The 22,415-nt window shown below is 41.1% G+C and overlaps 1 protein-coding gene across 14 annotated transcripts in view; it reads right to left on the bottom strand.

Annotated features, from left to right (window-relative positions):
• mipol1 (mirror-image polydactyly 1) overlaps nucleotides 1-22,415 on the bottom strand; it is a 383,877-nt gene that overhangs the window by 110,596 nt on the left and 250,866 nt on the right. Inside the window, exon 12 of one of the 14 annotated variants that reach the window (XM_068038342.1) lies at nucleotides 5,519-5,702. The exons of the other annotated variants lie outside the window; for them this stretch is intronic. Within the exon in view, the coding sequence (XP_067894443.1) occupies nucleotides 5,574-5,702 (129 nt within the window). The 3' untranslated portion in view covers nucleotides 5,519-5,573. Of the gene's footprint in view, nucleotides 1-5,518; nucleotides 5,703-22,415 lie in introns of those variants that run through there. 14 annotated transcript variants of the gene reach the window in all.

Here is a 22,415-nt window from a genome sequence, read left to right as displayed (position 1 = left end):
CTCATACTCACACACATACACCAGTTAACCAGAAAAATAAAAGGGATTTTTGTTCAGAGCTCTGTCACAAACCAAAAAAACTTGAGCTGAATACTTGCTCATTCTTAAAGAAAACAGCAGATGAGATATGTTGTGTTCCAAAACTGGCATACAGTCTAGCCTCCTAGTACATGTAGACGGGTCACTGGGATCTTTTAGAACAGTTCTTTTCAGGCAGTGTTGATAATTAATTTAACAGGCCTTTCTTCAAAGACAGGAGACGAGATGAGTTGACACAGTGGACTTCTCCGGGTCTTTTAGGAAGTTGCTGGAAAACTGAACTGGGTTGTGGTCTTCTCTCCTTCCTTGGAAATTCTTTTTTCCTTCTACTGCAGGCTTTTTAAAGAGATGGAACAGGCTGGGCTGAGCTGGGGTTCTGTCCTGTCAAGGGGCACACATCTGACACTTCTCTACACACATCTTCCCCAATTACCAGGGTTTCTGTTCTATTCTTAACTTGAGTCATGCGACAACCAGTAAACATTGTTGCCAAACTAGCTCTTAGTGTCCTCCTGAGGACCATCTTGAAAAACAAACTCAGTCAAACTGAAGAAATGTTTGACTATGAATTCCTCAAAAAATTTTGAACAAAAAATAGAAGCACTTTCATAACACCTCCACCCTTGGAGGAACGAAACACCATTTTTAAATGCATTTCACTACAAACTGTGGGAAAAATAGATGAATATTTTTAAAACAAATTTTCACACTCATACTCATTCACTCTTTTCTTGTAGTTAATACAATTCTCCTCTGTACCCTCTTTTCATTCAGATAACTTGAACAAAGTTAGATTCCCGATAAAACATCTGCAATAACATTATTTTTGCCCGAAATGTGAATAATCTTTAAGTGATAATGTTGTAATAGTAAATACCATCGGAAAAGTCTGGCATTCTGGTTTTTAAATTTTCCCACAAAGTTTATCACCAAATCAGCCGACTGCAACCTTCCAAACAGAGCCCCCCAGTTGTTTGAAGTGGTCCATCCAAGTGTCACTGTAGACCAGAACATCATCAAGGTAAACAAGAGTTAGGAACATTGGCTACCACTTGGTTCACTAGTCTCTGAAAAGTGGCTGAGGCATCCCCTCGCCTGAATGGCATCACTTGGCACTGGAAAAGATCGTCTGGTGTGACAAAGGCAGATATTTCTTTAGCTTGGGGTATTAAAGGAAATTGCCAGTTTCCCTTTAACAAATCATTTTTTGTAAAAGAACATGGCACTGCCCACTCTGTCAATACAGTCTTCCAAGCAAGAAATTGGGTAGGAGTCTGCCTTTGTTACTGCATTAACTTTTCTGTAGTCTACGCGAAGTCTAGTTGAACCGTTAGGTTTAGGCACTAATACTACTGGCGAACTTCAGCTGCTTTGACTGGGTTCAATGAGGTGGTTTTCCAGCATGCATCAGATTTCTGCTTTTACCTGGGCCTGTTTCTCTGGACTTAAGTGATAAGAATGCTGTTTTATAGGAAAGGATTCCCCTACATCCACATCATGTGTGGCTAAGGTTGTACATCCTGGCTTATTCCTACAGACTCTTTTAAATGTTGTGAGTAGCCTCATTAGGTCTTCTTCTTGTTCTGCATCTAAATATGAAAGCATAGTGTCCAATCTCCCTAACAATTCAGTATTAGCTAACTGGACAGTAATAGGTTCAATTTGAGAATTGTCTAGGCCTCCTTCTGCCTCATCCTCACTATCCCTTTCATCCTTCACTGTCCCTACTACCTGACATACCTGTGCTTGCTTATCCTCCTCCCAGCGATAATATTGTTTTAACAAATTTGAAATGACACAGACAATTCTTTTTCCGGTGATCAGGGGTGTCAATCAAATAACTTGCTTCACCAATTCTCTTGACCACTTTATATCAACCACTTAACCGTGCTTTCAACGGTTCATCCTGTAAAGGCAGTAATACTTAAACTTCATCTCCCGGTTAAAATGTTTGGGTCTTAGCATGCTAGTCTGCCCATTTCTTCATAGTTGTTTGGGAAGTTTTAAGGTGTTCTTGAGTCACTTTGCAAGCTCTCGTGAGCTATTCCTGGAACACGAATATATAATCTAGCACAGAAGACTCACCCCTCTGCTCTAAAAACCGTTCTTTAATTAGTTTTAGAAGACCTCTTATCGCATGTCCATAAACAAATTCAAAAGGACTAAAACCTGTAGATTCATTAGGTGAATCCCTAGTGGCAAATAAAAGAAATACTAGCCCTTTATTCCAATCATGGGAATATTCATGACAGTATGCCCTGATCATTGTTTTGAGGGTCTGATGGTACCTCTCGAAAGTTCCTTGTTTCTGTGGGTGGTATGCTGAAAACTTTAACTGCATTATACGCAAATTACCCATAACGTCCTGAAAATTTTTAGACATAAAATTGGAACCTTGATCCGACTGAATCTCAATCGATAATCCATATCTAGTGAAGAACTGGGTTAACTTCTCTACCACTACATTAGCAGAAATTGTTCTCAAGGGAATGGCCTCTGGGAATTGAGTAGTCATATCCATGATAGTGAGTATATATTGGTGTCCAGCTTTTGTTTTTGGTAAGGGTTCTACACAGTCTACCAACAGCCTACTAAACTGGTAGAGGTGCCGGTTTTATGGGAGGTGGCGTTTTTCCCACAATCTGGCACGTATGGCATGCTTTAGAAAACTGCACCATGTCCTTGGAAACACCTGGCGAGCAAAAATGTCGACTTACACATGATTTGGTCTTCCGGATCCCCACATGTCTCACTATAGGAATTTCATGAGCTATCCTTAATAGTCCCTGGCAATACTTTGGTGGTACCACTATCTGATGAACTACCATCCATTCTTCGTCCACAGGTCTGTGAGGAGGTCTCCACTTCATCATCAGAATCCTATTTTTAATATAATAGCCTTCTGGAGCTCCTTTTGCTTCAGCTTCTGTTAGAGATGATTCTGCCACTTTATTTAACTCAATCAGCTTGCTGAGCCTTGATCAGAGAAGACTTATTAAACATTTCCCTTGGATCATCCAGATCGCCAAAGAAAGTTTCAGGTATTTGGCCATCTGTCTGTGGTTCCAATTTTAACTCCGACAATGGAATTTGTTTAGCCATTGCTCGGGTTACTACACATGAAGGAAAAATTCATGGAACCTTTTCCTACAACTGTTCTGTCTCTTTAACTTCACTTGGTTTTTCCGTGACTACTGGAGAAGCTACTGCTTCCATTACGGCCGAATCATTCCCTAGGAGTAGGTCAACTCCATCTACTGGCAAACTGTGGACAACTCCTACAGTTACTGGTCCAGATATTAGGTCACACTTTAGGTGCATCCGATATAAAGGTATGGGCATATACTCCCCGCCAATACCATTCACTAAAACCTTGGTATTCAGTGAGCTCACTGGTGGTAATGTTTTGCCTTTCCCCAGCAAAAGAGTTTGGGTGGCTCCTGTATCCCTAGGTATAACTATAGGCCTGCCTGCCTCACTTGAGGAATAAGGAGAAACGTTTCCTTTCAACAAGAATTCCCTATAACTCTCAGGTATCTTATTCACAATCCCTGCACTCACAGTGGTTTTTGTATTTTTGCCTTACAGTTGCAGTCAGAGCTACAGCCTGATCTGCTGTACTCTCAATCAGGGTCCCTTTCGCTGCATTGGCTTTGTGTCTCCCAATAAGTCCCATGGGTTTACCCTGCAACTTCCATCATTCTGCACAAAGGTGTCCCACATTGTGACAATGGTCACATTTAGGCTTGCAGACCTCACTCCCACCCTCAGCACCTTCCTTTCTGGCCTGAGGAGGAGATTCTGGGTTGTTCTCAGCTGTCCCTTCTTGTCTACTTGCTACTTGCCTTCCTTTCACCTGCCCACCTTCTATCCTTCTCGGGTTTGTGGGCATGACGGACAAAGGGTTTGGGCTTATACACAAGCTCATAATCATCAGCAATTTCTGCTGTCTGTCTGGCCATTGAAACCTTCTGGTTCTCTATGTGGATTCTTACTAATGGAGGCAGTGAATTTTTAAATTCTTCCAGGAGAATTAGTTTCTTGAGGTTCTCAACGTGGCCTCGATCTTTAGTGCCCGTTACCAAAAATTAAAATTAATTTGCTTTACCCTCTCAAATTCTAAGTAAGTCTGCCCAGACAGTCTCCGAAGATTCTGAAATTTCTGTCGTTATGTTTGAGGAACTAACTCATACGCAGCGAGAATAGTCTTTTTTGCCATCTCATAATCTTTAGAAGCCTCCTCAGAAAGCATGGCATAAATTTCATGAGCTCCACCCATCAACGTGCGTTGCATAAGCAGTGTCCAGCTTTCATTTGGCCACTTCATCTGTTTGGCTATCTTTTCAAAAGAAATGAAAAATGCTTCGACGTCCCTTTCCTTAAACGTAGGGAAGCCTTGTACAAATTTAAAAATCTCTCCACTGGGGCCTGGGCTGGAACCAGATGTTTCCTCACCAGAACTTTTGCTGGAGTCCAGATCACTCTTTTGTCTTAGTTCCATTTTTTAAAATTCACATTCCCTTCCTTCTCTTTTTCTTTGAAATGCTCTCTTCTTCCATTTCCTCTTTTTCAAATTCAAGCTTCTTCATTGTCAATTCTCTTTCAAGCTGAAGTTTTAAAATTCTTTTTCCTCCTTTTTCTGTTCAAGCTTAAGTTTTTCTATTTCCTGTTCCTGCTCAAGTTTTTTTCATTTGTAACTGAATTTTAGCCAATTCAACTACATTACCCTCTGGTTTGCTTTCTTCTTCTTCCAATTTCAAATGGTGTACTATTACTTCAATTACATCTGCTTTCTAAGCTTCTGGTTTTAACTCTAACCCCAATTTTGCTGCCAATTCAATTAGCTTAACCTTGGTTAAGTTCCTCAAATTACTCAGTGAGAAATTCTCCTTCCCCAGAAAGGACACAGCAACTGTTAAAGACATTTAATAGACCTTACTCTATTACACAAGAAACATGTTTTTTTTTCAATTATTATTACCTCACTTACAATTGTAAGTCTTCAGCGTTGGGTTTATCCCAGCAAGAGAGCTCCCAATTATATGTGATGACCATGGCAGGAGGGGTGCACTGTTTATTTTAGTTTCACTTCTCCACAGGTCACAACATATATTTAAATTTTCCCACTTACTGATATAGTCAATCATATACACCATTTTTCCCAGACTAGAACACACTCAACAGGTTTTTTTAAAAATGAGCAACAAAATTATCAATTTATTATAAAACAAGTCTTAACCAGTAATGAAGTAAAGCATAAACACACAGATTTAAATTTTAACATTCCCTTTCTACCGTAGCCCCTCTCAAACTCACACACACACAACCAGAAAAATAAAAAGGATTTTGTTCAGAGCTCTAATACAGACAAAAAACATTTAGGCTGAGTACTTGCTGAATTCTTGAAGAAAACAGCAGATGAGATATGTGCCGCCGAGTCTGTCCAGCCTTCGAGTATACCTAGACGGGTCACTGGGATCTTTTAGAACAGTTCTTTTCAGGCGGTGTTGAGAATGAATTTAATAGGCTTTTCTTCAAAGATAGGAGACAAGATGAGTTGATATGGTGGACTTCTTCGGGTCTTTTAGAGAGGTGCTGGAAAGCTGAGCTGGGTTGTGGTCTTCTCTCCTTCCTTGGGAATTCTCTTCTCTTTCTTCTGCAGGCTTTTTAAAGAGATGGAACAGGTTAGGCTGAGCTGCGGTTCTGTCCTGTCAAGGGGCGCGTGACTGACACTTCGCTGCACACATCTTTCCCCAGTCACCAGGGTTTCTGTTCTTTTTTTTAAACTTGAAAATTGTGACAACCAGTAAATGTTGTTGCCAAACAAATTCTTTCAGTGCCCTGTTGATGACCCTCTTGGAAAAAAAAACTGGTCAAACATTTCTTCAGTTTGACTATGAATTTCTCAAAAAATATTTTTAACAAAAATCAGAAGCACTTTCAGAACACCTAATAGTTCGAGCTTCAGTCTTGCTGCTTCCATTGCCTTCTGAACCAGTCACTGTGTTACTGCAGACTGAATCAAGAAAGTCATTTGTAGGACAGCATATATATGCAAATTATGAGGATGAAAGTAATTGTACAAAAATGTTCCCGCTCTACATTATTCACAAGAATTGTTTTCAAATGTAAATGACAGAACAACAGAAAGTACACACTAAGGGCTGGATTTTAAAGTCCCTCCACTGTCAGGGATGTTGGCAGGGGGCAAAGAGGATCGGCGCAGCGGAGGCCTGCCATCGACCCCGATGGCGTCAGGCTGCATGCCGATCTCGGTGGCAGCGGCGAGGCCTTGTGGCGGCCACCCTGCCACTCGGCGACGGGACCCCCATTTAAATATGTAAACTAATTTACATACCTGATTTAATGAGGGTCTCACCACCTCCGTGATCGCCGCACCGATCTTCATTCGGGCGGCTGACATTGCTGCGCCGTCGAATACCCGTTTGGGAAACGTGGCACGACGCCTTTGGGGAGGCGGGGGGGGGGGGGGGGGGTGGGGAGGACAATATTTTCTCTGTTCAAGGTGGAGGGGGGAGCAAGGTTAAAATGATGCGGATTGGTTGGGGGGGGGTGATGGGAAGGGGTAAAGGGCAAAGGTTAAATGCATTTAAATTTCATTAAAATCTGTCTTGTGGAAATTCTACTTACCTGTCCCTTTAATTTGCAAATGTCCATTGAGGGCTGTTAGCCCTTTAAAAATGGTGCCGTCTCCTGCGCATCGGCACCTGATGCTGTTGCCTGCAGCGGCTCGCCCGCCCCCTCCGCATCATTACAGGGGGCGGGTGCCCCAGCCACGCAAATGAGCCGCCGCGATGCGTGCGGGCAGGGCGTAATTTTTTACATCCGCGCCTACTTGGACGGCGAACTCTTAAAATGCAGCCCTAAGAAATTAACAGTCATTTCACCAATATAGCATTTCAAGGATCAGATTTTTTTTTTAGATTCCTCTAATTGCCAGCTACTGAAACAGATGTGCTTAACTACTCTTATTAACCAACAGCTGGGAGGGAGGACAATTTGGTTTCAATAAACCAACAGTCAGCTGCCTTCCAGTTATGTTATAAAGCATAGTTGATAAGAGAAGAAAGGGATGGTCAACACCACAATGAATAAGGCTGCAGGGTGGTAAAATACAAAAATATATAACTTAAGGAGAAGTTTAACAGATTAATAAGCTTATAGTTTGCTTTATGTCATCTGAAATTAGTCAATCATTTCCCATATATTTTGGCAGATAACATAGTAAACTTGTAATGCTTGTTGAAAATATTACTATTCATTCCCTTTGCTAGTTTTCCCGTCAAAATATAATAAAATGTCAAAAATATAACCTTAATTGATTCCCCCCTCAATCAAAAATCCAATAAGCCAATAATATACAAATTCTAAACTAGTAATTTATATATATTTTTAAACCAGCACTACTTGTTAAATATTGTGACACATCAGTATACCTACACACAATGGGACAGCCTTTCAAACTCCGATGTGCTCAATGTGAACCAGCGCAACTGCACTAATCTCCTGTCCTCCAATACTATAGCAATATCCAAAAAGATTCAATGATCAGGCGATTATATTGCATCACTGCTGCTTGTATCGTCTGCAATATTAAGTATGATTTAACAGGATATTTGCTTACTCTTTTTTCAATATTTCTAACACATTTTACACTATTTCCCTAAGCAAGACACGCAATAGAAATTAGTGAAGCAAGTTGTTTGGTTTGAGGTTTGTATACCTAACATTTTTCAATGGTCAATCTTTGGATAACCCAAATCTCAATGCGTATTCCACAACTGCTTCGGCACAGCTTTCAAAAATATCACTCTCACTCAAAGTAGCATATCTTTAGATTTCAATTGGGAAACAAAATAAACTGTTTCAGTAGCATTACATGGCTGCAATACCTAATGTACGGCATTAGCCAGTGAAGGTCAAGTAAGAATTTTTTGAAAACTAGCATAGAGATTTTCTGAGGAATAGTACAATTTAGTTGATTATTTCCTTCATCTTAAAATTAAAACTGCATCAATTTAGGATAATGCATTTTAGACTGGGATCTTTTGCAAACATAAAGCTAATACCTGGCTAGGAGAGCCCTCTGATGTAATGCCAAAGCCACCAACTTCCTACCCCAACCTGTCACTTCTGCTCATTAATACCTCACACCTCAATACAATCCTCTACCACTCCCAAGTAGTAAAGGTTATTTACACAGAATGACTGTGCTTCTAAGCAACTTAGTTTTATTTGAGGGTGTGGTGTTCTTTAACTTGAGTCTTTTAAATATTTCACCTGTTCACACCATGCTTCAATTGATTTTAAATGCACATGATGTATGCTAATTGTCACTACTTTGATAATCAGTTTACTATGAAGCTCTTTAGATTTTCTACTTCTTTTCATATTTTTATTCTCTCTTTTAAGTTATTTTAAATACCTTGCAGTATTGGAAAATGCAAAGTCTTAAATACTGGCATTTAAAGCATTCATATTTCAGAAACCAGGCAGTACAGCCAAGATTGCAGTGTCTAGCAGATTATAACATAGGGGACTGACAACATTTCTAATGTAGTAAATTTTAGCAGAAATAGAAATCACATCATACTCAAATATTTTTAAGGGCGTTTCAAAAAATTAATGTACAAATATAATTAAATATGTACTATTAGACAAACATGTCCTAATATTATACAGGAAATGATAGTATTGAGGCTCCAGCAACAACTGATGTCTGAAATGCCCAGAGATTTGTTCTGCAGTTGTATTGTAGAGATACTGATAGATGCTGAATCTGGCTCAGTGGCCGGAATTTTACGCCACCCCAACAAGTGGGATGGTGACAATGGGAGGGGGCGGGAGGGGTGTAAAATGGAGCAGGAGGCTCTAGGAGGCTTTCCCGACCTGTTCCTGCCTCCGCTGCCCTTTGCGTAGGGCGGGGAGGGGGGGGGGGGGACAAATTGCCCACCGCCTCAGGCCAATCAAGGCCCTTAAGTGGCCACTTAAGAGCCTTTGCCCGCCTCCACGTGGATTTTACGTATGGCAAATGGGCGTCCTGGAGCCAGGAAAATCCGTCTGGAAAAAACAGGCGGCTGAAGATCGTTCCGGGGGTGGGCCCTGACCATCGGGCATAGGGTGCCTGATGGAGGGCCATCCCCGCTACCCCAACCACCCCCAGCACCCAACATGCCCCTTCCTTTCCCCCCAACTAAACACCCTTGCCTCACCGGGGCCCGACCAATTACCCCCAGCAAGGCAACCAAAACTTACCTTTCCTCCCCGCTCCCGGTGGCACTGCTGGGACTAAGAGCTGCCGGCCCGCTGATTGGCTGGCAGCTCAATGAGGCGGGACTTCCTCCCTCAAGTGGGCGGAAGTCCCACCTCGGAACAATTAAAGCCTGGAGATCTGTAAAATACGGAACGGAAACCCAGGCAAGGCAGAAGCGTGTTCGCCACCAACTTTTCAATCGGTGGCCAGCTCCCGTCCGCCCAACATTAAATCCCGGCCAGTATTTCTACTTGACATCTGAAGACCGGCAGTAATCAGTGCATTCACAACAATGGGCGGCACAGTGGTTAGCACCGCAGCCTCACAGCTCCAGCGACCCGGGTTCAATTCTGGGTACTGCCTGTGCGGAGTTTGCAAGTTCTCCCTGTGTCTGCGTGGGTTTCCTCCGGGTGCTCCGGTTTCCTCCCACATGCCAAAGACTTGCAGGTTGATAGGTAAATTGGTCATTATAAATTGCCCATAGTATAAGTAGGTGGTAGGGAAATATAGGGACAGGTGGGGATGTGGTAGGAATATGGAATTAGTGTAGGATTAGTGTAAATGGGTGGTTGATGGTCGGCACAGACTCAGTGGGCCGAAGGGCCTGTTTCAGTGCTGTATCTCTAAACTAAACTAAACCCTATTTGGGAAGTTTAATCTATGGGAGTCAATATGGATGGTGTTATTTGAAGCAATCACAAAATATCAAATCAAAAGTGAATAAAAATGTAGATTACAAAGATAAAAAATATTAGCCCAGATTTTCTTGGAGTGTGTCCTGTTAAATAGACTTTTTCTTCACTCCTCAGCTTGAAAATTTTTTGCCCTTTAAGTTGCTGGAAGAAGTGCATGCTGTACACTAAGGTGAAAGCATTGGGGCATCTGGGATTTTGGTGAAAGACAAGACCAGCAGTCTATCTCCTTCACCAATGAGATTTAAAGATTGAGAAAGAAACAGAAATGATGGAAGGAAATAGGCGCAGAAAGAAAAGGCAGGAACAGAAAGACAAAAAAGAAAGAAAAAATTTAAATTTTACATTTTACAAATCTCTAACAACAATTTACAATTGGTAAGAATAAGATTCCAATTTAAATTGCTCCCTTTCTGGGCCCAAGAGTTGATTGGCATTACAGGAAGATAAATCACCTCAATAAAAAGGTATTTGCACTGTTAAGTGGCAGCCTAACTCTCTGCAGGAAGTTTAATCTGCAATTTCATGAATGTCACTGGAGGTTGAGGGCGAGCTGCTGTTTTCACAAAACTAAAGATGGAGCAGCACAAGTTTAATGGCGTTCACCATTATTAATGTGTAAATCATCCAGCAACTTGTGGTGATTCACAATTTACAGGGTATACCTTCCTCAGCATAAGTTGCTGGACGATTTACACATTAATAATGGTGAACACCATTAAATTTGTTATGTTGGGAGCAAACTCTGGACCTTCCGAATCAACATAAATTTATTAACAAAACTTGCATGAAAGGAATGTAAAAATTCACTTTTCTCAGAGTCAATTTCGCACAGGTGACCACCATTTGGCCCATCGAGTCCATGCCAGACTCTTAAATTCTAAAATAACAATGTACTCATTACACTTTGTATTTATCTCTTGCATCAGGCTTGCGCAACCCAAATTGTAATATCTTTTGGTATTTTTTGCACAAGCTCAAAACAGGAAATGGATCCTGGTTATACCTAGTTAAACTAGTTTTGACTAGATGGGTGTAAGTACCAAATGCATTTACATTTGTATCTGACTATTCTAGGAGATTAAAATAAATAGAAAACAAATTGAGCTGCCCTTCACACAATTCCAAGTACAAATGACAATAAAAGTTCATGAAACTGTTGATGGGCATCAGCATAGTGATTACAGGTACACAGGTTGTCAGCCTGTTACCAGACAATACTGCCCCCATTACTGAACAATTCATTAAAATAAAGTTCTAAAAGCTTAGTACAATAGCTTGGTAAACTTAGAGCAAAAAACTGGAGATGCTGGAAATCTGAAACAAAAGCAGAAAATACTCAAAACAACCAGCAGGTCAAGCAGCATTTCTACAGAACACTGAAGGGTTAACATTTTGAGTTTGAGGCCTTCTCTTCCAGGGTTTTGTCAAAGGGTCACACTTGCAATGTTAACTACTCTGCCCCCTCTCCATACCTGACCTGCTGAGCATTTATATCACTTTCTGTTTTTGTTACTAATTCTTTGTGCCTTCCCAAACTAACTAGAGTGGGTGGGAAGGCAACTAATTATAAGTTGTAGTCCTGCAGTAGTTTTCTCTTTTAGTGGCTGGTGTTTAATTGCAAACTGGGATTTCTATACAGCTCAAAATTGTTGCAAGCTATGAGCCTCTAAACAGGATTACAGTAAAAAAAAAGATGCTTATTCTACTAATAGGCATAATTCTGGGGACTTTCAGTTACTAACTGAATGGCTAGAAATATACTACTAAGGGAGTTGTAAAAGCATAGATTTGTAAAATGTAATGTCTGAAAAATTTAATAGAGTTCTTTGATAAGGGAAATGCAACGAATACTGTGGATTGTGAAAAGACGTTTGGTATGGTGTTGCAGAAGAGGCTTGTTGATTAAAAAAATAGTCACACTGTATTTAAGAGTGCATGTCAGCTCAAAAAGGGAGCTGGTGAAAGAGCAGAAAACAGAGGAGTAGTTAATGGATGTTTTTTGACTGGAGGGAAGTAAACAGTGGTACTGTACTCCCCAGAGTGTTGGGGCAATTGTGCTTCTCAATATATAAATGATCTGCACATAGGTTTAGGGACACAATATTAAAATCTGTAGAAGACACGAAAACAGAGAATGTGGTAAACTGTGAAGAGGATTGCAAGTGACTTAAGGAGATGTAGATTAATAGATTGGGTACACAGGTGTTTGATGAGATTTACTGCAAGAAACGTGAGGACATACGTTTTAGCAAGAAGTGTAAAGAGGGAACATATACACCAAATAGTAAAGCCTTGGTGCGAAGAAACTTAGAGATTCAGATACATAAATCTTTAAATGCAGGAAAAGTTTGTAAAACTGTGGAAAGAACAGTGAGATCCTCAGTTTTATAAATAAGGGCATAAAGTACAGAAGCAAAGAGGTAATGCCAAACCTATACAGATTATTAGTTCGGTCGCAGTTAGAATATTGTTAATTTTTGGGTGCTGTACTATTGTATGGGTGTCAAGGCCATGGAGAGAATGTATTAGATATTCACTGAGATGATTCCAATCAGCAGAGGGTTTTGTAATGTTGAGACACAAGGAGGAGAATTTTGATAGAGGTGTTCAGAATTATGAGGGATTATGATAGGTAAATAGGAGAAACTATTTCCACTGGTTGGTAAGTGTGTAAATTTAAGATCATTACCAAAAGCACGAAGGGAGAGATTAAGAGATTTTTGTTTTTAACAAAGGGTTGTTAGGAAATGATGTATCAGAAACAGTACATCATTAAACCCACTGCACAGTTAAAAAAAAAAAGTTATATTTAATTAGAGCTCCACCATTTAGATCATTACTTCAAACGGCGCAACTGGCTTGATTGCAAAGGTTGGACAAGGCAGCAGTATTGTGTCTGATTGTCATGAAGACCCCACCTGCCAAGAATGAGGCATATTAATTTATCATATGAAACATTAATTTTAAACTATTGCTGGACTGAAGAGATGAATTGCTTAAAAAGATTAGCAGCAGCTGGAAAAATTTGCATCCTAAGAGACAGTTGCCCGGAGAGACAATAGAACGGCTCTCTGATCCAATTAACCCAAATGGATTTTGATCAGCAGATAGTGAATGTGGAACAAGCCAGCATTCCATTACCCCCCACCCCACTGTGGGTGTCTACTAAGATGAAAGGAATACACAAAAACACAGGGGAGTTTGTTAAAAAAAACAACTAGTCACATGACTAACCTGCTGGCTGGCCCAGGTTTGGTTTTGAACTGCTCAGAGAACAGTTTGGGTCAGACTGCAACTGAACTTGAGGAAAGAGCCTCTCTCCTACCTAGCTCTCTCTCATGAATTTCCGGATCCACTGAAGCCACTTAAACCATAAGAGAGAAGACTCCTATATCGAAACAAGTTCGAAAGCGTCCACTGGGCCCCAACGAAATGGCACGATTTACCTGCAATCAAAGACTCTACATCGAACTCAAAGGACAGTAATTGCTTCAAACTTTTTCCCCTTTATTCTTTCTACTTTTCTGTCTCTACCTGCGTGTGTATTTATTGTGTATGCATGCTAGCGTGGTCACGTCACGTATTCGTAGTCGTTTTAACCGAATTCGTGTTTAAAGGTTAATAAACTTTCACCTTTCTTGTTTAAATCTAAGAAAACCTGTCTAGTTGATTTCCTTGCCTTACAATTGCCTTACAAAGAAAAGAAAGAAAGAAAGAAACAATTGGAGAGCAGTGAACAAGGATTCACTGAGGGGGAACTAAAAACACGGTATTTTTAAAATTAAACCCTGTTACAGTTAAACCAGGCAAAGGCTGAGAGGGAATCCCTAGACCCCTTTCTCACCTGGTTGTAACACTGATCTAGACTTGTGTATCCTTAGCCATTTGTGTAATCTAGCAACCGTACACTGCTAATTACATACAAACTAGGAGCTGGAGTAGCCCACTCAGCCCCTCGAGCCTGCTCTGCCATTCAATAAGATCATGGTTAATCTGATTGTAACCTCAACTCCACATTCCCGCCTACCCCCAATAACCTTTCACCCTCTTGCTTATCAAGAATTTATCTACCTTTGCCTTAAAAATATTTAAAGACTCTGCTTCCACTGTCTTTTGAGGAAGAGAGTTCCAAAGACTCACGACCCTCTGAAAGAGAAAAAATTCTCCTCATCTCTGTTTTAAATGGGCAACCCCTTATTTTTAAATAGTGACCCCTAGTTCTAGATTCTCTCGCAAGGGGGAACATCTTTCCACATCCACCCTGTCAACATCCCTCAGGATCTTGTATGTTTCAATCAAGTCGCCTCTTACTCTTCTAAATTCCAGCGGATACAAGCCTAGCCTGTCCAATCTTTTCTCATAAGACAACCTGCCCATTCTAGGTATTAGTCTAGTAAACCTTCTCTGAACTGCTTCCAATGCATTTACATCCTTCCTTCAATAAGGAGACCAATACTGTACATAGTACCCAGATGTGAATTTATTAAACTACACTCACTAAAGTGTGAAACTGGTTATGTAAATGTTAAAGTATACTCGTACAGAAAGGCCCGCAGAAGCACTGCACTGTAAATAATATCTGAACATGGGTGATTGGCAATTAGCATAGAATAATGTTTATTTTAAACTCATTGGACCATAAGTGCAAGCAAACCATCTTACTGCTCTCTTTGCAACCAAATGATTGTTCAACTACAGCAGCATTAACCAGCAACTCACTTTAATATTTATTATACCTTCAGCTTTTTAAGCTGCCCTGTCTATTCCAATTGACAGACGTTAACTGGATTTTTGTTGAAAAATCGCAGGTCAAAAAAATCCATGATAAAGGTTAAAAAAGAATCAGAAACAGGTGCCTTATTTTATAAGCTGCTACAACGGACCTTAGTATGATTAGAGTATTAAAAAGCTGACTAGAAAATGACAAATATTACTGAATTTAAATGAATGCTCAAGTCAGAATATAATAAACTAAATTTTACATTCAATTACACAGAATGTACATCACAGAAACAGGCCATTCAGTCCAACTGCTTCATGTCCATGCTTATGCTCCACACATGCCTCCTCCCACCCTCTCTTCAACTGACCCTATCATCAGAACCTTTCTCCCTCTCATTTTTAGCAGTTTTGCCTTAAATGGATCTAGGCTATTTGCCTTAACTAGTCCTTAAAGTAGCAAGCTTCAAATTCTAACCATTCTCTGGGTAAAGATGTTTGTCCTAAATTCCTGAATGGATTTATTGGTGACTATTTTATATTTATGGCCCCTAGCTTTAGTCTCCCACACAAGGGGAAACATGTTCTCCACGTCTACTTGATCAAGCCCTTTCATAATTTAAAGGCCTCCATCAGGTCACCCCTCAGTCTTCTCTTTTACAGAGAAAGAGCCCTAGCCTGTTCAATCTTTCCTGAGAAGTAAAACCCCTCACTGCTGGCATATCCTTGTATTTTTTTTTCCAAATATCTACCACATTCATAACATTTGTAAAAGTACATAAGATAACAGTTCAATTTTGATGTTCCATAAAGTGCAATGCAGATCAGTTTATTTCAAACAGTACATAAAGTGCCTCACTACATTTGCCCTTACAGTTTATATTTACAGTATACATTTACATTTTGAATGCATACATCCCGAAGGGCTTTACAGATTTTCCTGCCCCTCTGTGTACTATGGCGAGAGGGCATTACACATTGGCTTTTTCCTATTAAGACTTTGCAGTGGCTCCCCCAATCATGTGGCCCTGGACCTTGGAATGTGCCAGTCTGCAACACTCAGTTGTTGACAGCTCTTTGCAATGGAAGACCAGCAAGATTTGGGCAAACCAAAGATTGCGTTTCACCAGCAGCAGTTGATGTTTATCTCAGTGTGTGTCCCTGGGAACAGCCCGTAGAGTACTGAGGACTATGTTACAGAGCTGCTCGGGATGAACCTCGACAAAAACCACTGAATCTTTTTCTAGATCTGCTTTGCAAAGGCACATTCCAGAAGGAGATGGGAAATGGTCTTTTCCCCACTGCAGAGCCTAGTGGGCAGTGTGCAGAGGTGGTGAGACTCCATGCGTGCAGAAAGGATCTGACAGGGAGGGCTCTTCTCATCACCAGCCAAGCTATGTCTTGTTTGAAAGTTCTCACAATGAGGCATTCTGCCAAATGAGTTTGACAGTCTACTCAGGGAACCATCTGATAAGATTCACCATCTTCTTTTCCTGCAGGGCCTCGAGAACATTACATGTGGACCACTGCTTGATGGACTTGTGGTCAAAGGTGTTTTTCTGTACAAACTTTTCCACGAGGGACAGGTGGTATGGCACAGTCCAACTGAATGGGGCATTCTACGGCAACGTGGCCAGACCCATCCTTCGCAAAACCAGGGAGAGATGGAACCTCAGCTTGTAGTGACAGTTGGTGTTTGTGTATCGAGGGCCTATGTACAGCTTGATGCTGCTGCACACAAAGGTGGTCATCAAGATGAGGGCAATGTTGGGTACTTTTCTTTTCCACCCTTTATTTAGAGGTTTGTATATTATGTCTGCAGATCTCCTGATAAAGCGGAAGATAGCTCGGGTGACCACCATGGCGCAGGAGTGGGGTTGCACCACATAGAGCAACACTGAGAGAACCTCGCACCAGACGACCAGCTTGTTACCCGCAATAGAGAGGGAGTGTTTCTACCACATGCCCAGTTTCTGTTTCACCATGGCTATACTCTCCTTCCAGTTTCTGGCACACGCCCTGGCCCCTCCAAACCATATTCAGGTAGTCTGACCTGACAGTGAAGGGGCAACGGATTAGTTGCCCCTGTTCCCAAAGAACTTGGCCTCACTCTTGCTGTGATTTACTTTGGCTCCCAAAGCAAGTTTGAACTGGCCGCAGATGCTCAACAGTCTGCAAGCCAACAACAGATCCCAGCAGAACATGGTGACGTCATCCACGTACAGGCAGGCCTTGACCTGAGTGCCTCCGTTGCCTGGGATTGTCACCCCTCTTCTGCCCGCATCCTTCCGGATGGACTCGGCAAAAGGTTCGATACGGCACACGAACAAGATAGGGGAGAGAGGACAGCCCTGCTTGACTCCAGATTTGATCAGAAAACTATCCAATTCCCACCCATTGACTGAAACTGCGCCAGTGATGTTTGTGCAGAGCAGTTGAATCCAGTTGCGGATTCCCTCCTCAAACCCCATTTCGGAGACCACATCCATCATGTAGTTGCGCGATATTATGTCGAAGACCTTCTCCTGGTCCAAGCTGGGTCTCCACCATGCAACCAATGTTCCCAGTAAGCAACCTGAGAGTCCCTGTGCAGGCCGTGAGAAAGTTGGCTCCTTTAAATTACTGCGGCCACAAAAAAATTTTCAAGGGGCCATGCACTTCATAAAAAAAGAGGGAATGTATAATGCCACCCCATAGTCAATGGGTGAAGCTAGTCTTTTCTCTGCACCAGTCAGAGATGGAACAGGTCAGATTAACAATTTGTATATAGAATCACACGTACAAACCCCGACCCTGCCACTTTACAGTGTTTGTATTAAAATCCCATCATGTTAGGTTGCCATCCAGCTTATCGCTTATTTTTATTTATTAAAATTATGAGTTAACTTGATTTTACTAAGCTCAGGATCTTACAAGCTGTATGACCTCATTTTTGAGCAGCACCAAAGCAAATGGGATCCGTTATGCGTATTTTGAATTGCCTTCACATTTTTCCAATCTCATGCCAAAAGTACCTGCCCTAAAATGTTGAATGACAGTCATGCCCATATAGACCAGATGTTCAGCATTGCAAGACAGTGAAGAAAAATTAGAAGAAAATTTAAAGAATGTAGCTTATACTTAAAATAGAGCCACAGGAAGATTATTTCTCTGCTGATTTTCACATTATGTATGGCTGATGAATATTTATGATCTACCACCTATTTCCATCTCTAAACATCACCTGCCTCAACTCATCTGCTGCTGACTACCTCATCTTAACCTCTAGACTCAACTATTCCAATGTTCTCCTGGCCGGCCTTCCATTTTCCACCCTCCTCAAACATGAACTTATCCAAAACTCTGCTGCCCATATCCCAACTCACACTAAGTCCATTTACCAATCACCCTTGTGTTGGCTTCCAGTCCAGTAACACCAGAATTTTAAAACCATCATCCTTCTTTTCAAATCCCACCATGGCATTACCCCTCACTATCTCTATAGTTTCCTCCAGCCCGACAACCCTCCGAGATCTGTGCAATCCTCAAATTCCAGCACCTTGTGCATTCCTAATTTTAATCGCTCCATCATTACATAAATTAAATGTTTAAGGGACTTGGCCATCTTCTGCTGCCAGTTGGGGGAATACGTTGTTAAGCTAAAGGTGGGGTGCGGTTGGTGGTAGAATTGGGCTTGTTAAATTGGTCAGTGTGAGAGGAGGGAAGAGGAAAAATGCTTACTTAGATTGGGTTGGGGGAGAGAGGGGTGGGTTGGGCTGACAATTAGCTCATGAAGGGGGTGGGATGAAAACTTGCTAGCGGGGGTTTGTTGGCAATGTGTCAAGTACTACCATTCAGCATATATTTGCATTACCTTGGCTCATATGTTCTTTTAAACCGTTCTAAACATCAAGGCTACTCACTAAAGTTTTATATTTCCAACTGCAAACATAAAGGTTTACCGTTAAGTAAAATATGATTTTTGCAAATTCCAATCAATGGCTATCTAATACATCAACAGTAGGGAGATAGTAGCATTGGGTACATTGGGTGAGTTTTCGACATTTTTCTTAAAACTGCAATTGTTGACATTAAAGAATATCAGATGTAATTATTATGCAACTGAGAACAATGCATCAATTAATAATCTAATTTACAAGATAAACTTTCCCCTCGACTGCGAATATCAAGCATGCTCATTACGTAGATATGGTTTGCAAATTACATATTTCAAACACTTAAATGAAATTTTTTTAATAGGTTATTATGGGAACCTTGTTCATAGGCCTGAGGCAGAGGTGCTAATCAAAATCACCATACTGACTAGCTAAATTTCTTCACTGGTACAAAAGACATTAACAAACGGAATCTTTTTTAAATACAATGACTATTGCAACAAAACAACTCACCTAGCAAACGCAGACAATGCTTGTGGAACAAGCCTAGAACCCTTTGTGGTTCAGAAGCTTCAAAATGCTTGGCCACTTAGACCATTAAAAAACTCTTTTATCCAGGAACTAGCTATAAAAGTACCGATTACATCTTCATATTAATTGACTTTCAGCATGCCATTTGAAATGTGTATTTATGTATCTTCTGGAAGTAGTCAATAGAAATGAAAATTCACCCATGTCTACTGTGCAACCATTAAAAGAAAAATCAATAAATTAAAATATACACATAAGATTCATTTTTGTCCTTGCATTGGCTTAAGGTTATGATTTTAAAAATAACAACCATTCTTTAAAAAAAGGAAACAAATTAGATATTTCATCTTAGGTTCTGAGTTGCAGCTTGAAGAACAATTCATCTCAGAATGATGTCGCCCTGCAGAATTCCCAGGCCAAACAAACAATTAAATTTTGATTAACTTGAGGATCGGCAACTTAACAATTAAATACTGTGGCTATAAATGGACACAGTTCCATCTTGGCAGGAAATTAATACATTGCGCATTACATGCGATAACATTCTTGACCTTCATCACCTGTCTTAATATGAGGAATGCCACAGGTGATTCATTTACATGGGCTGTCCCAATAACATCTAACAGGCCTAATTTTTTGCAGCTTCACAAATGCACTGGGCTTTGTAGAAGCACTTCTGATGGGTATAAAGCTAAAGTGCTCAGATCTGCTGTTACATGCTCTTAATGCTGGTTGCTTAACAGCAACTTCCATAATAAACTCTGAAATTCTAGCAGCAAGTTGCAACATTAACTTTGACTCAGAGGACTTACTGTTATACTTATTATTTGATTTTATGTTAAAAGCAATAAACTTACTAGAATTCAATCTCAGCAGTGAAATTTGACCAAAAGGGCTATTGATCAAAAAGTAATTGACAGCTTCTGCTGCTCCCCGAAGTTTCGACCTGAAATTTCCTCCCTTAGTCTCTGCGTTGAGCAACACCTGATCTTCAGTGAGTTCAATCCCCATTTCAGCTCCCCTCGCCCACTTCCACATTGAATTCAGTGTCCTCTTGTCCCCGTCAAACCTATCCTTCCACAAAAACTCTCCTACCCATATTCATGGATACTTTCTAGATCTTTCCATCTCCCATGGTCTTTCTACTTCCATATTCTTGATAACTGAAAAAACCTTTTGCTGACCACTTGACTGCATCGCTCACTGCCTACATCCCAATATCCGCTCCCAAATCCATACCTTCTCAGAGTTCATCTTGTCCATGAGACTCACATTATGCTTCCTTGACCCCATTTCACCAAACAACCAAGTATCCAACTTCCATTCCTGGCCTTCAATTTAACTGATATTGCAAATGATTCTGTTTCCTCAGACAATGTCCTTGTCATTTTCCTCATAAAACCTGTCCTCAGCTCCTTTTTCCTTACAAACTTTCACACCATTTCCCACCTTCCTTTCCAAAGTGCCTCAATGTGTTTCTGCCTCCCAAATATGTGCCTATCTTTCCAGCAAATTTCTATCCCGTCACAGTACCAAATCAGCCCGAACCAAAGTCACATATAACATTATTTCTAACTGTGAATGTTGTGCATTACCCCTCATGTTCTCTCTGCTGCAGCTTTTGACATGGTTGACCACAGCATCCAGCTTCCAATGCCTCTCCTCCAGCTAGACAGGACTGCCTTCGCCTAGTTCCATTCTTAGTCATACAATCTCTGGCAATGGACTCTTTCCCAAACTCACATAGTTAACTGTGTAGTCCCCTAAAGATCCATTCTGGGCCACTCCCTTTTTATCATTTAAATGCTGCCTTTCATCAACATCATCCTCAGCGGTCAGTTTCCACATATATGCTTATGACACCTAGCTCTGTCTCTCCAACACTTTGCTCAAACTCTTCTGTGCTGTCAGCCTGCTTGTCTAATATTCAGTCTTATATGAGCTTCTTTTCTAATGCAAATCAGCCTAATGCCTATTTCAGGCTGCTTTCCAATACTGGACCTCGACTGCTTACCTTGCGAGTACTAATTGTTATCTTTCATTTGCAATAGGACCTTCACATATGCATTCAGAGTCCATGGACAACAAATCCTCAAAGATGGTTCCTTCTGAGGGCACACTTTCACAGAACCCATACTTATCATGCACCAGCTCAGATACTTGCACTCTGATCGAACCAGTTAGACAGATAGTTACTTTTTCACCTGGTGATTCACACTTCACAAATGAGAAAAAGCAGACAGTGGTGGCAGAGACAGCTGTGGAGAGTCCATGTTAGTGGGCATGGCCTTCTTTTGGTTCTGCTCAACTGGGAGCTATTGATGAAAAGAATAATCATTGAGAGCAGCAGACAATGTGTGATGCACTGACAGGCCTTCCAAGCACACATACTACGATTGCAGAATCAATAGAGGAGTCTGCCTCAAGCATGAGTGGGATGATGTCACATGGCATTGCTACAACGTCTGCTTGCATGGATAGAGTGCCAATTCTATGGAACATCAAATGCAGCAATCAAATGAGTCCATGCAACCTCTTGACAATGGCCGTGCAGACTCTGGATGCCAACATGTCTGTTACCTTAAATAGGAGGACAGATACTGTGGCCTCACTGATCTTCATCAAGCTGCTCTCCAGCATAATGTCACCAGTGAAGTGCAACTGGCCCATGATGGAGATAATGGCAAAAGGGGACATGGAAGTGAGAACTCCACACAAAATGCTTCCACACCTCACCCCCTGGCCAACTCTCAATCAGTATCTGGCATACTATCTGGAGCAGTCTTTGGCAGGGTAGTCAGCCAAGAGCATCTCAGTAGTCAGAAGAGGAATATGAGCAGCTTGCATCAACCTCTGCTGAAGCCACAGGAGTTGCACCATGTAGGAATGGTGGAAAGAGGAAAGCTTTGCAGTTGCACAAGGGTGTAATAGAAAATGTTATGTTGTGAAGTCTCTGTTCTTTAGTAGAATCATTTAAATTTTATTACTTTACACCACTTTCTTGTCTTGCCCATTTTTGCTTACTGGGTGGAAATTTGCCTTTTGATGAATGGGAAGACATAAATTAATGAGGACCAATGGGGGAATAGGGAATGTACAATGGGTGGTTGGCTGTTTGCAGGACTGCTTTGTGTTAGCAGCATTGTAAGGCAGGGGGTATGAGGGTGGGAAGAGTGGCCAATGAATGTTGTTCTGACATTGGTCCACTGGTACCACCCAAGTGAACCTTGCGTTAATAACGGCATCCCAGACAGCAACATGAGAGGCTGGTGCTGCATTGCC

Source organism: Heterodontus francisci, chromosome 9 (genome assembly GCF_036365525.1).
Source record: "Heterodontus francisci isolate sHetFra1 chromosome 9, sHetFra1.hap1, whole genome shotgun sequence".
In the NCBI taxonomy this organism is placed as follows: Eukaryota; Metazoa; Chordata; class Chondrichthyes; order Heterodontiformes; family Heterodontidae; genus Heterodontus; species Heterodontus francisci.
This window is presented reverse-complemented; position numbering and strand designations above follow the sequence as displayed.